This window comes from Manihot esculenta, chromosome 12, assembly GCF_001659605.2.
Source record: "Manihot esculenta cultivar AM560-2 chromosome 12, M.esculenta_v8, whole genome shotgun sequence".
Classification (NCBI taxonomy): Eukaryota; Viridiplantae; Streptophyta; class Magnoliopsida; order Malpighiales; family Euphorbiaceae; genus Manihot; species Manihot esculenta.
In genome coordinates this window covers 23,058,509-23,073,253 of record NC_035172.2, presented here as the reverse complement: position 1 = coordinate 23,073,253, position 14,745 = coordinate 23,058,509, and the positions used below count along the sequence as shown (strand labels likewise).

Below are 14,745 nucleotides of genomic sequence, written 5' to 3'. Positions count from 1 at the left end.
ACTATTTTAGTTGAAAATTTTGTTGCAGACAAGGCACAACAAGCCAAAACTTGTGGAATTTGCGCTAATACGGGTCATCCCACTAATATGTGCCCATCACTTCAAGAGGATGACCAGCATGTGAATGCTGTCAATGAGTTACTAGGTCCTCCACAAACAAAGTATGATCCCTTCTCAAATACGTGTAGTCCAGGATGGCGAAACCATCTGAATTTTAGCTATAAACAACAAAATTTTCAAAGCTATCAGCCTAAACAATTTCATCCAATTTAGGTTTATCCTTGGAAGATATTGTTAAAAATTTGGCAACTAACACTTAACAATATCAACAATGAGACCCAGACGAGTATTTGCAATCTGGAAATACAAATAAGTCAATTGGCAGTATCAATGAACAAACTAGAAAATCAAGGTAAACTACCCTCTCATGCCATAGTGAACCCCAAGCAGAATGCCAGTGCCATTACACTCAAATGAACTGCAGGATGATCCTCATCAGGTAAGTTATGGGCACGATAATCCTCGTCAAGTAAGTCGTGGGCACGATAGCGTATAGACTTGGAAACTGAGATGACTGTACCTGAACAGGACAAATCAGCTTTAGCACCTGTGCTGTAACGACCCAAAAATCGGACCGCTACCGGCGCTAGGATCCAGATCGGCTTAAGGCCGCCGAGACCCGTAGCAAGCCTGACATCTAACCTGTAAACCTGTATAATCCCATACATGATCAATAGCATACATAAAAATTAAAACTTTTCTTTCCATATACATCAACCATACTCAACCTGTGCATGCACTGTATATAACATAACTCATAAACATTGATCCCTCTGTGGGATCTCATCAGTGCCCCCAAATGGGTGACATAACATATGTTGAGTTGGTTTACATAAACATCATAAAAATCTCTACGATCATGTATAGAAAGGGATACAACAATCTATGGTCAAGCACATCTCTAACATCCATAAACATCATCTCATTACATAACTATACTGTACTTTTACATTACATCGTTCTATGATTTGTCATGTCCACATTCTATCTATTACATAAACAATCTTTACTCTAACTGACCTCCTCTTCTATCCTGTACCTGCAAGCCTGGGGGTAAAGGGAGAGGGGTGAGCTAAAAGCCCAGTGAGTAGAACCATAAAAATATATTAACACTATGCTCCAATGAAATGCATCATAACACAGACAATTCACATAAGGGTTGGGTGAACTTGTCACCAATTAGTCCAAGCTAACTCTGTGCCAGGCCGTAGCATGGGGTCCTGGTCTTCCTGTCATACATACATTACTTACCATTATCCCAAGGCCTCCTCTGGGCTCCTGGTCTTCGAGTCCTATTACCGTGCCAGGCCGTAGAATGGGGTCCTGGTCTTTCCTTACTCTGTGCCAGGCCATAGAATGGGGTCCTGGTCTTCCTGTCATGGACTAATTGGGTCATCCAACATTCACCCACATCAACAAAAATCGATGCAATGCGGCATATTCGTGAAACTAATGCAATCATCCTATTGCATAATCATGATGCATGAAACATGATAAAACATTTAATTTAAAAGATTAAGTTTAGTTCCACTCACCTCTGGCTGACTCTGACAACACCGAAGCAGCTGAACTCACTGCTGGGGTCCTCGGTTCCTCGGGTCCGAACCTACACAGGTGGACTCAAATGAGGGACCAAACACACCTGAACATAACTATAAACTACTCCCAAAAACCCCCTAAAACATCATGAATCAACCATAGAAAAACATGCAAAGGAGGCCTGGACAGGGCACTTTCGGCGGCAGGTTCGGCGGCCGAAAGTCCTTCCAGAGCCGAAAGTCAGGCAGGTTCGGCGGCACCTTCGGCGGCCGAAACTCCCAGACAGAGACGAAACTCATGCATGTTCGGCGGCACTTTCGGCGGTCGAAACTGCCAGACAGAGACGAAAGTCTCCTTTCGGGGGCAGGCTTCGGCAGCCGAAAGGCTGCCTCCCCAGCCATGTTCGGCGGCCGAAAGTCCTTCGGCTGCCGAACCTGGTTTCTGCCAAAGGGCAGAAACTTGGCTCCTCTTGTCCATTTCGTCTCCAAACCTTCCAAACATGCATCAAACCTATTCTACAACACACAAACACAAGCATACAAGTTCCTAGGGGCCTCAAATCATCATAAACCCCATCTACAACACATCAAGCATCCACATTGTTCATGAACATACATTTATACCCATAAACTCCAAAAAAATAACCATAACCTAAACATGCATTCTATCCCACAGATCTACTTAAAACTTACTTAAAACATGCAATGAGCTTAAGATCGGATCTTACCTCTTGAGGATCCAGAGAGAGACGACCTAAACTCGAAGTTGGGAGAGATTGGGTTCTTGAACCTCCAAGCTCCAAAACTTTGCTCAAAAGCTTTAATCTTCAAAACAAAGTTAAAACAAATGAAAATCTTGAAAGATTTAGAGGAAAAACATCAAAGATGGGTGAAGGACGGCGAAGAGCTCACCTTGGCCGAAAATGGGGAAAAAGCTCGCCCGTTTTCGGCTAAAGGACCCTTTTATAGTGGCTGGCCAGACCACGTTCGGGGGCCGAATGTGCCTCCGCATGCATGCCATGTTCGGCGGCCGAACCTGGACTTCCCTCACTTATGCTTTCGGGGGCCTAAAGCACACCCGCAACGCATGCATGTTCGGCGGCCGAACTTGAGGTTCGGCGGCCGAACCTGATTTTTCCTCCAATGCTATTTTCATGCAAAAAACTCATTTTCTTTCATGCTTAAAACATAAAACACATTAAAACATTTCATAAAAATATGGTTTTACCCTACTAGAGGCTTCCGACATCCGAGATTCCACCGGACGGTAGGAATTCCGATACCGGAGTCTAGCCGAGTATTACATGTGCAATCCGAATCTCTAATCATTAAACCTCCTTTTCTTGAGAGATTAGCTAAATCCAAGTGATAAAAAGAATAAAAGGAGATCTTTGAGATATTTCATAAGATAGAAGTCAATATACCTTTATTTGATGTAATTAAACAAGTACCTCACAATGCAAAATTCTTAAAGGAATTATGCACAAATAAAAGAAAGCTGGTGGGCTACCAAAAGGTTTGCATGGATGAAAAGGTATCTATTGTTTTTCAAAGTAAAATGTCTACTAAATGCACAGGACCAAGGTATGTTCGCTATACCTATCAAAATTGGCAAAGTAGGGGTTAAGAAAGTAATGTGTGACTTAGGTGCATCTATAAATGTAGTGCCATTGTCTATTTATCAATCTTTAAATGTTGGCCTTTTGAAAGAAACTGGTGTGGTGATACAATTGGCTGATAGATCGATTATATACCCTGAGGGAGTTTTAGAGGATGTGCTTGTACAAGTTGGTAATTTAGTGTTCCCTGCTGATTTTTACATAGTTCATATGGATGATGATAGGTCCTCTAATACATATGATCTTCTATTAGGTAGACCCTTCTTGACAACTGCGAGAATAAAAATAGATGTTTTTGATGGCACACTTACCATAGAGTTCGATGAGAAAATTATAAAATTTAATGTATATGGCAACATGAAATACCCAAATGACTTTTCTAATGTGTGTGAAGTGGATATCATCAAACCATTAGTCCAGCAAGTATTTGAGTTGCAAGGTGAGGATGAACTAACAACTGTTATGTATGAGAACCTGATTAAATCTAAATTGGTAGCCATACGTGCTAACTTTGTCTTACAAGGAAGGCTGAAAGATATTGTCCATGAACTTGAAGCTAATAAAATCAAATGTAATGTCTCTACTTTAGAATTACCTACTGCTCATTCTAAAATTTTACCATCTGTTGTGCAAGCCCCACAACTAGAGTTGAAACTATTGCTTGTTCACCTCAAGTATGCGTACATTGGGCTAGAAAGTTCTCTACCCGTAATTATCTCCAACAAGTTGACACCATATGAGGAAGAGGAGCTGATCTGAGTCCTAAAAGAAAACAAAGATGCAATTGACTGGATTATAGCCGATATAAAGGGAATTAGTCCTTCCATATGTATGCACAAAATTTTGTTGGAAGAAGACAGCAAGCCCACCAGGAAAGCTCAACGTCGTCTGAATCCTCCTACGATGGAGGTGGTAAAAAAAGAAGTTCTGAAATCACTTGATGCAGGTGTGATCTACCCCATTTCCGATAGCAAATGGGTGAGCCCAATCCAAGTTGTCCCTAAGAAAACAGGCATTACTGTGGTAAAAAATGAAGATAGGGAATCAGTATCCACCCGCGTCCAAAATGGGTGGAGGGTTTGTATAGATTATTGTAAATTAAATATGTCCACCAGAAAAGATCATGAAGAATTTTGGAAAAATTTAGAGTATTCTTGTATTTCACTCTTAATCTTTACAATTGGTTTACATGACTATTTATACACAAAGAATTATATCTAAACAGGAAGCAAATAATCAAATAATAATTACAGAGATAATTAAGGATACTAATCAAATCAAATCATATCCCTAGAATCAGGATCAGTAAATAAGTCAACACTCTCCTCAAGTTAGTGCAAAGATATCGCACATACCAAACTTGCAAATCAGATTATGGTAGATATTGTTGTTGAACCCTTTGGTAAACACATCCGCAAGTTTCCCAGTAGAAGTCACATGAACTAGGCTCAAGACACCGTCTGCTAATTTTTCTTTAATGAAGTGCCAAATAATTTTAATGTGCTTCATCCGATCATGTTGGACTGGATTTTGTACTATACTTATAGCAGCTTTATTATCACAATACAAAATTATCTTGTCTCTCTTGGGCAACCTCAACTCCTCCAATAACTTCTGCAACCATAAGAGTTCACACACACCTTGAGCCATTGCTCTGTATTCTACTTTAGCACTTGACCGAGCAACAACACTTTGTTTTTTGCTCCTCCAGGTGATAAGGTACCCTCCCACAAATGTGCAGTAGCCAGAGGTGGATCTCCTGTCATAGAGAGATCCTGCCCAATCTGCATCTGTAAAAGCTTTAACTCGGAGGTGACCATGTTTGGAGTAAAGAAGCCCTTTCCCTAGCGCAGATTTTAGGTATCTTAAGATGTGAAGTACAGCCTGCATATGAGTCTTGCGAGGGTCATGCATGAATTGGCTGACTAAGCTAACAACATAGGCTATATCCGGTCGAGTGTGTGAGAGATTAATCAACCTTCCTACAGATCTCTGGTATCTTTCAATATCCATGGACTCACCAGTTCCTGCCTCCAGCTTGTGATTACTTTCAATGGGGGATTCTGCTGGTTTACACCCCATCATAACAATTTCTTCCAAAAGATCTAGAATGTACTTTTTTTGGAAGATGAAAATTCCTTTTTCTGATCTAGCCACCTTGATACCTAGGAAATATTGCAGTTTTCCTAGATCTTTGATTTCAAATTCCCAGGCCAACAACCTCTTTAGTTGAGCCATTTCCTCTTTGTCATCACTTATCACCACTGTATCATCAACATACATGATAAGAAGGGTGATTTTACCCTTGTGATGTTTGATAAACAGAGTGTAATTAGCATTGCTTTGTTGATAACCAAAGGACATCATGTCTCTACTAAACCTTTCAAACCAAGCTCTGGAATATTGTTTTAGCCCGTACAAAGCTTTTTTTAATCTGTACACCTTTCCTTGTGTCTTCTCATCAGCGAACCCAGGAGGAATTTTCATGAACACTTCTTCCTCTAAATCTCTATGAAGGAAAGCATTCTTCACATCAAACTGTTGCAAGTCCCAATCTAAGTTGGCTGCGCAAGATAACAGAACTTTGATTGAGTTCATTTTTGCAACTGGGGTAAATGTCTCTTGGTATCCACTCCATAGGTTTGCGTGAATCCTTTAGCAACCAATCTAGCCTTAAACCATTCAATTATGCCATCAGTTTTATGTTTCACTATGAACACCCATTTACAGCCAACGTGTTTCTTTCTAGGTGGGCGAGTGACAAGCTCCCAGGTCTCATTTTTAGCCAATGTTGTCATCTCTTCAATCATTGCTTCCTTCCATTTAGAATCTGCAAAAGCTTTCTTCCAATCCTGTGGAATAGACACAGAGAAAATGGATAAGACAAAGGCTCTATAGGAAGGAGACGAGGATTCATAAGAAATAAAGTTAGAAATAGAGTGTTTAGTACAAGATCTGACCCCTTTTCTTTGTGCAATAGGTTTGTAATACCCGGCTAGACTCCAGTGTCGGAATTCCAACCTTCCGATGTAATCTCCGTTGGAATCCAAAATTCTCAGATGTCGGGACCTCTAGAAGGGTAAAATATGTTTTTACAAAATGATTTTTATGGTTTTAATGCTAAGTTTTTGAATTCAAATTTTTTTAAAAATGAAGAAAAATGTTTTTGAGGGATAAGCCCAGGTTCGGCCGACGAACCTCATGTTCGGCTGCCGAACATGGTGCAGCCGCGGGAGCTCTTTCGGCCCCCGAAGGTGGTCTGGTCAGCCACCTATAAGAGGCCCCCAGTACGAAAACGGGCGAGTTTTTCTCTCCATTTTCGGGCAAAGGTGAGTTCTTGCCCTCCCTTTAATAATTTTATGTTTTTCCTTCAAATTTTCATGGGTTTCCGTTTGTTTCTGAAGTTTTCAGCTTGAATCCAAAGTTTTAAAGCTTGAAGATCTCCTGAGACTGTTTTCCTCCTCATCTCCAAGTTTGGGTCACATCAACCTTTGATCTTCAAGAGATAGGTGTAGACCCTTGCTTTTGATTATATTTTAAGTAAGTTTTAAGAGGTTTAAGGATTTATATGGATGATATGGTTAGATCTAAGATTATAGGCTTTGAGTTTGGATTTTGATGAATGTATGCTCCTTTTTATGTTTTGTTGTTGTTTGTTAGGGTTTAGGCTAGTGTTTTTTATGCCCCTTATGCTTGATGAGTGTGTATGCATGTTTTGGGGAGAGGATGTGAGGATTTGGAAAGTTTTGGAGGCTGAAATGCATAGGGCGGAATCGGGTTCTGCCATTCTAGAGAACCCAGGTTCGGCCGCCGAAGCAAGGTTCGGCCGCCGAACCTACCTGTGGAGGCAGCCTTTGGCCGCCTAACCTGCCCTTGAAAGGATGGACTTTCAGATCTGTGAAAGAGTTAGGCCACCGAACCTGCCCCCAAAGGTTGGTGACTTTCGGATATGTGGACACCTTCGGCCGTCGAACCTGCCTATCTTTCGGATCTGTAGGGACATTCAGGCGCCGAACCTGCCACCGAAAGTCCCCTGCCCAGCCTTCCTTTGCTTGTTTTCTATGCATGTCTTGTGATGTTTTAAGGGGTTTTTGGGGAGATGTTTAGAGTATGTTGGTCCCTCATTTGAATCCACCTATGTAGGATCGGATCTAGGAGACCGTAGAGGCCTCCAGTGAGCCAGCTGCGTCGTTGTCAATCGAGCATCAGCCAGAGGTGAGTAGAACTAAACTAATCTATTGTTTTAAAGATTATCAAACTTTTAAGCATGTTCATGCATCATGAATGCCATGTTATGTAATAGGTTGTTTGCATTAGAACTCACGAATATGATGCACTGCATAATTTACTATTGTTGTGGATGGATATTGGATGACCCACTAGTATGATATGATACGATACGATATGATATGATATGATATGGAAGTCTAGGGTTTGCCTATTCTATGCCCCTAGCACGATGTAAGGAAAAGACCAGGGCTTGCCCATTCTAAGCCCCTGACACAGTTGGACATGTTATGTTATGTTTAAGAGGAAGTCCTGAGGAGCTCCGTCGAGGGCTGGGCATTATTTGGATATGTAGAGGGTTACTGGTGACAAGTCCATCCTTGATGTGTATTGTTTGTGATGCGATCCATTTCATGAGAGCATATGTTTATTTAACTTTTTTTATGGTTCTACTCACTAGGCTCTTGTAGCTTATCCCTTTGCCCTAACCCCAGGTTTGCAGGGTCAAGATTAGCTCGGGAAGTCGGCTAGAGGCGAGTATAGTTTATGTAATAGATAGTAGTGGACATGTAATATGTAATGAATATATTTGTGCTTTGCCCTAGTTTATGTTTTTGTAAAATCCCTGTGAACATGATTATTATGTAACAGTTTTTAATGATGAGTTATGTTAATCCAAGCTTGATGTATATGATGTTTAGCATACTAGAGCATTTGATGAGGGCTCTAGTGTGGGTTTTATGTTTACAGTTTATGATGAATGCACAGGTCGAGCTTGGTATATGAAAAGTTTAAATTTTTATGAAGATGCATGATCATGTTTGGGATTTTATGAGGTACACAAAATGCATAGTAGGCTTGCTACGGGTTTCGGCGATCTTAAGTCGACATGAATCCTAGCGCTGGTAGCGTTCCGATTTCCGGGTCGTTAGAGAGTGGTATCTGAGCCCTAGGTTCATATGGTCAGACCTAGAGTGTCGGGCTCATAGATGTTATAGAAGGGCAAGCATAATAGGAAAAATCATGTCCACTAGGATAGGATGTAGAGTCCTGTCTTGATGATGATGTGTAATGCCATGATAATATGCTTGTGCATTAATGATATGTTATGTATATGATGTGGGTTCATGTGTATCCGCATGAACCATATGATGCTGATGTTTATTTGTTGTATGTCATTTTTCAGAAAATAGAATGCGAGGCACTCGTCGATCTGCACGATTGACTGGAGTTCTACCTGAGAATGAGGGCATGGATGCCCTACCACCTGCTCTGCCAAGAGCAAGGTTAAGTAAAACCAGCAGAGGTGAAACATCAAGGGACCCTAGAAGGTCTTTTGATGTAAATAGGAGGAGAACTGATCCGGGTAGAATGTCAGCGGATGTGAGGGAATCAGTGGAAGATGATCAGAGGAGGGATGGTAGTTTGGGCGTGAGCATGTTAGAGGAAGGTATGGGAGAATCACAAGGAGGCACTCAGGCCTCAGGTTTTGCTTACCCACCATAGTACCAACCCTACCCACAGGGACCGGGGTATCCGATGGGAGGCACATCGGATTTCTCTAGCTATAACCCATATCCTTCATTCATGCCTTATCCTCCCTTTTACCCCTCATATCCACCTTATCCCATGTTTTCATCCCTACCTTTCTACCAAAATCCAGCAAACCCTAACCCAGGGAATACTGCACCACCTCCTCCTCCCCCAGTAGAACCAAGGGTTCCTGAAACCCAATCATCTAGAGCCAACCCATCTGATGGGAGCAAGGTGAAAATGACAGACTATCTGAAGTTGGATGATCCCAAGTTTAAAACGGGTGATGATCTATTTGAGTATCTCAAGACGGTGAAGATGATAACTGATGAGTTGGGAGCTAGTGATAGTAGAGTCATTCAGATGGCAGGGTTCACTCTAAAATGTAAGAAAGCGAAGGAATGGTTTAAGAACTATGTGGACCCGAAATTGGATAGCTTATCCTGGAAGCAGTTTGCTAATGAGTTTGCAGGATGGGCTTTTCCTGACAGTTCAAGGGAGCTGAAAGTGATTGAGTTTGAGCAGCTGAGACAAACTGAAGACATGAGTGTAGATGAGTACATAGACAAATTCCTAGAGATGCTTCAGTTTGTGGGACAGGCATATGATACGGATCAGAAGAAAGCCCGGAGGTATACCGTATACCATGAGGCTCCACTCAAGGTATTCCTCCCTGATCCTAGCAGCAGAGAGGGAGAGCTTCCACACCATAGTGGATGCAGCTAGAAAGATGGAGGCTAGTGCCATTATTCAGGGGACAGTTAAGCAGAAGGTGGCACAGTCCTCGGGTTCCAAAACCCCGAGTACAGGGAATATCGACCTCTCCTCTCTGAATGCAGCTGCCTCAGAAGGCAAAAGGTGGAATAGATCCACTAAAAAGCCAAAGAAGAACAAGTTCTGGAACAGGTTAAAGTCTTGTATGGGAATGGGTAGTGGTTCGAGCTCTAGTTCAGATAGCTCTGGATGTATGAGGTGCGGTAAGCTGCACAAGGGAGTCTATCGGTTGGGGACTACAACATGTTTCAAATGTGGACAGGAGGGGCACATGGCACGTGAGTGTCCCAATGCAGCCAGGATAGCACAGTCCCAGCAGACAGCTTCTGGCAGTGTAGCTCAGCCAGCAGCTCCAACCATGTCTCAGGGCAGAGGTCGAGGGAGAGGGACAGCCTCTTCTTCAGCAGGTTCCCGAGGGGAAGGTCCATCAGCTCCAGCACGGATCTTCACCATGACACAGCAGGAGGCTAACACGTCAAACACCATGGTGTCAGGTAATCTCATCATTGGATGTTCTGATGTGTATGCTCTTATAGACCCTAGTGCTTCTCATTCTTTTGTTGCTCCGAGAGCCGTGGAGAGGTTGGGTTTGATAATTTCTGGGTTAGAGTGTCCTCTTTGTGATGTGAACCAGCATGGGAAGCAAGGCAAGGATCCCTTGGAGCTACAACAAGGACCATTGACAAGGAATAAAGCAAGGAAGTACGGCGTTACTCTTGGATTGCATATTCAAGAATTTATTACAAGAGAGATGACTGAAATTGCTAGGGATAAGTGCGAGAAGGAACTTGAAGGTCATTCGAAGCTGATTACGTTGCTGGGTGTATGCATGGATGAAGCAGAAGCAAATTGAAGATTTGTAGCGCTCGCTACCATTATCAAAGTCGCGCTCGCGACATTCAGTTAGCCGAAGATACTTTTGTGTTTTGTGGAAGTTAATTTTGGAGCACATCATGGAGGAAGATAGTGGAGAATCAGCCCGAACCACAAGCAGGTTGTGGTTTCGTCCCTGAGGTTGTGGTTTCTGCTGGAACTATTGAGGCATACGAGAATGTGGTTGGTTTTTAAAGACTTGGCAGTTATTTTTGTTATTTTAGCTTGTTTCCCTGTTGGGATAGGAATTCTGACTTAGTATTTGTTTTCCTTTTCCAACTAGGTTTAGGTTTTTGCCTTACACTATAAATAAGGCCTTAAATTCTTATATCAGACACTTTCTTTGTTTTTTTGACAAATTTAATTCAGATTTGCTTTATGCAAATTTCGGCCTTCTTTGAGAGAGTGAGAGTTTGCTTCTTTCATTGATTGCATCACGAATCAGACCAACTTATCAATTTCGATTGTGGCGTTCTTCTGATCCGTTCTACAAAATCCTTCCGTTATTAGTGTTCTAGCTTCGCTAAGCTTAGGGTGCTATAGAGGGTGGTTTATCCACGTTCTTGGAATCTATATCAGAGGTGCGACGGGGTTTGAGGATTAAGTGCCATAGGGTTCCGCGTCATTTGGTATCAGAGCCAACAACAGGTAAATCTTTATCTATCTGTCTTTCTAGGGCTGTGTTATATTTTCGTTTTTTTGGTATCTTAGTTTCGAATTTCGTTAGGGTTCATTGTCTTCAATTCGTTTCTGTTCAATTCGATTCCAATTGTTAGGTCCTGGATTGTCCATCCAAAATCATTGTGTTGCTTGCTATTTTGTTATTTGGCAATTCGGTTTCTTTTAGCAGCCATTATTTCCCTTCGAACTGAATCTGTTAGTGAATTTTTTTTGATACACCCTCAAGAATTTCGTGTGGTGTTGTTTGAGACCCAAGCAAGGGGATAGTGAGAAAAAAAAAAAAAAAAAAATTGCTCCAACAAAAAAAAATTTTCTTTTTAGTCTTGCTATTTAAGTATTAAGGATCAGTTCTAGGTGGGTTACAATTAAGTGAAAATTTTGCTTCAGATTTTTTTTTCCACCATTAAGGGGCTGCTGTTCTTTTATTTCAAATTTCATAGTATAGTAGCATTCTTGGGGTGTCTTCAAACCAGCGTTTGGGGTAGAAGATTTAGGTCCATAAATCAGCTTACCAAGAGCGAGTTGGTTTTGATACATTCTGACCAGAATTGTCTATTTTATTGCCCTCTTGTTTCTATTTTGTTTTTGAGCTAGCGTTGAAATTCCATTACATTGCTGAGTATCATTTGTTTGTTTCGATACTTAGTTTTCAATCGTGTAGTGCAAACGTTCTTGTGCTGCCTCCGGATACTTGTCAAGTTGTCTTCTAGGTGTCTAGGGATTAGGATCCTACCTTTTTGAACGTACTTGGCAGATTGGTGAGTGAACCTTGGTTCTGAAGTGCAATCGAAGAATCAGCAATAGTGAGGTAAGAGCGAAACACTTGTGAATTCTTTCTTTCAGTTACTAATTGTTTCTTGTGAGTTTCTCTGTTGTGGTCATGACTAGTGGGAATGGTAAAGATGTTGCTTCAATTTCTAGCAATTTTGAGACATATATGCAGCAAAGTAATGAGAAGATGGAAGAGATGGCAAGAATGATGGCCACCCTACAAGAGAACATGAATCTAATGATGAGGGAGAGGGTACAACAGCCCGCACCTCCAGTGAGATTACCACAACGAATCTTACCAAGGGGAGGCGAAGAGGAGGTCATTAGGAGAGCAGCAAGAGGAGGTCGAGGTGATCAGGAAGAGGTGGCTGAAAACTACCAAATTGTGACTGACAATGACCTTAGTTCCATCAAGATGAAGGTACCCGAATTTAAAGGGAATAACAATGCGGAAGAATACATTGAATGGGAGCGAAAGGTGGAACAAATTTTTGAGTGTCATAATTACTCAGAAGAAAAGAAGTCCCATATCGCAGCCGTGGAATTTAGGGGATATGCTACATTCTGGTGGGATCAACTCAAGTCTAGTAGAAGAGGAAAAGGATTGCGACCCGTGCCGGAGTGGGAGGCCTTGAAAGACTTAATGAGAATAAGGTTTGTTCCTTCTCATTACTATAGGGATTTGTATAATAGGTTGGCAAGACTGGTCCAAGGTGGTAAGAGTGTTGAAGAATACCACAAGGAGATGGAGATGACCATGGCCAGGGCTGACATTGAGGAGGATGAACACAGGCTAATGTCCAGATTTCTGGGAGGTCTAAATTCCAACATTGCAAGTGAGCTGGAAATGTATGATTACAATTCCATGGAAGAGTTAGTTGAGAAGGCCATGAAGATTGAAAGGAAAATCAAGAACAAGAGCTCCACCAAATATGGGAAGTTCCAGAATGTGGGAGGAAGTAGTTCAACCTTTAAGGGGTCTTCAAATGATTTGCCCTCAAAAGGTGGAGATTTCAAGAATTCCTTCCAAAGGAGCAATCCTCCACCTACAAGTGGAAAAGGGATGAATGGAGGTTCAAATAAGCAGCAGTCAGGTATTCCTAATACTACTCCTAGTAGAAATATTAAGTGTTTCAAATGTTTAGGAAATGGGCATATTGCATCTCAATGTCCAAATAGGAGAGTTATGATTGCTACTGATGATGGGGGTTTAGTTTCTGATTCTGACCATAGTGATGGTGATAATAATGATATGAATGATATGCTTGATGATGTTGATGAGTGTGAAGAAGAAGTTGAGAATGCGTTGGTTGCTGAACGTGGTGATATGTTAGTTGCTAGGCGTGCTTTGAATATGCAAGTGAAAGAAGAAGGTCTAGAGCAACGAGATAACATATTTTATACTAGATGTTTAGTTGAGGGTAAAGTTTGTATGCTCATCATTGACAGTGGTAGTTGCACCAATGCTGCAAGTGAGACAATGGTGGAGAAGCTGAAATTGACTTGTTTAAAACATCCACATCCATATCGACTACAATGGTTTAATGATAGTGGAGAGGTGAAGGTTACTAAACAAGTGAAGATACCATTCTCTATAGGCTGGTATAAAGATGGAGTGTTGTGTGATGTAGTTCCTATGCAAGCTGGCCATATGTTGTTAGGAAGACCATGGCAATTTGATAGGAAGGCGCAGCATGATGGGTATTCAAATAGGTACACATTTACCTATGAAGGAAAGCTGGTTACTCTTGTACCATTATCACCGTTGGAGGTGTATGAAGATCATCGGAAGATGCATGAAAAAGCAAAGCAAGATTCAACCAAAAGGGGTGCTACTTTAAAAATTAAGGGAAGTGCGAGAGAACATGATAAGGAGAGTGAATGTGAGAAGAAATTGGGAAAGGAGGCCAGAAAAGAAAATAATCAAATAAATGGCCCATTGGTGAGAGAAAACCAAGGAAAGGTGAAACAAACTTTTTATGCGAAACCAAGAGAGCTTAAATTTGCAATATCTAACGAGCAGCCGTTATTGCTCATTAGATATAAAGAAACTTTGTTTACTAATGTTGATGTTTCACTTGACCATTTGCCTTCCAGTTTTGTGTCTATGTTGCAGGATTTTCAAGATGTGTTTCCAGAGGAGCTGCCTAGTGGTTTACCGCCATTAAGGGGAGTTGAACACCAAATCGACTTCATACCTGGTTCGACGATTCCAAATAGACCAGCATATCGAAGTAACCCAATGGAGACCAAGGAGATGCAACGACAAGTGGAGGAGCTGTTGGAGAAAGGCTTGATTAGAGAGAGCTTAAGCCCTTGTGCCGTTCCTGTTTTGCTGGTACCAAAGAAAGATGGCACGTGGAGGATGTGTGTCGATTGTAGGGCTGTAAATAAGATCACGGTGAAGTATCGACATCCCATTCCACGACTTGACGACATGTTGGACGAGTTACATGGTGCAAGGTATTTTACTAAAATTGATCTTATGAGTGGATATCATCAAATTCGTATGAAACCTGGGGATGAGTGGAAAACAGCTTTTAAAACAAAATATGGCCTATATGAGTGGTTAGTAATGCCTTTTGGGTTGTCTAATGCACCGAGTACATTTATGAGATTAATGAACCATGTTTTGAGAGCTTATTTGGGCAGATTTGTTGTTGTTTATT

General features: G+C 41.5%; 1 protein-coding gene across 1 annotated transcript; it reads left to right on the top strand.

Annotated features, from left to right (window-relative positions):
• The first annotated feature begins 451 nt into the window (after nucleotides 1-451).
• Nucleotides 452-3,976, top strand: LOC110627581. Its single transcript, XM_021773928.1, has 2 exons — nucleotides 452-499; nucleotides 3,176-3,976. The coding sequence occupies exons 1-2, from the start codon at nucleotides 452-454 to the stop codon at nucleotides 3,974-3,976; spliced, it is 849 nt and encodes a 282-aa protein (XP_021629620.1).
• Nucleotides 3,977-14,745: the final 10,769 nt, after the last annotated feature.

What these genes read in the sequence shown, in the direction of transcription:
- LOC110627581 (XM_021773928.1), top strand. Translation starts at nt 452, where the DNA reads ATGCCAGTGCCATTACACTCAAATGAACTGCAGGATGATCCTCATCAG. An exon ending in TGCAGGATGATCCTCATCAG is followed by an intron (nt 500 to 3,175) that starts GTAAGTTATGGG and finishes CTAAATGCACAG; the next exon opens with GACCAAGGTATGTTCGCTAT.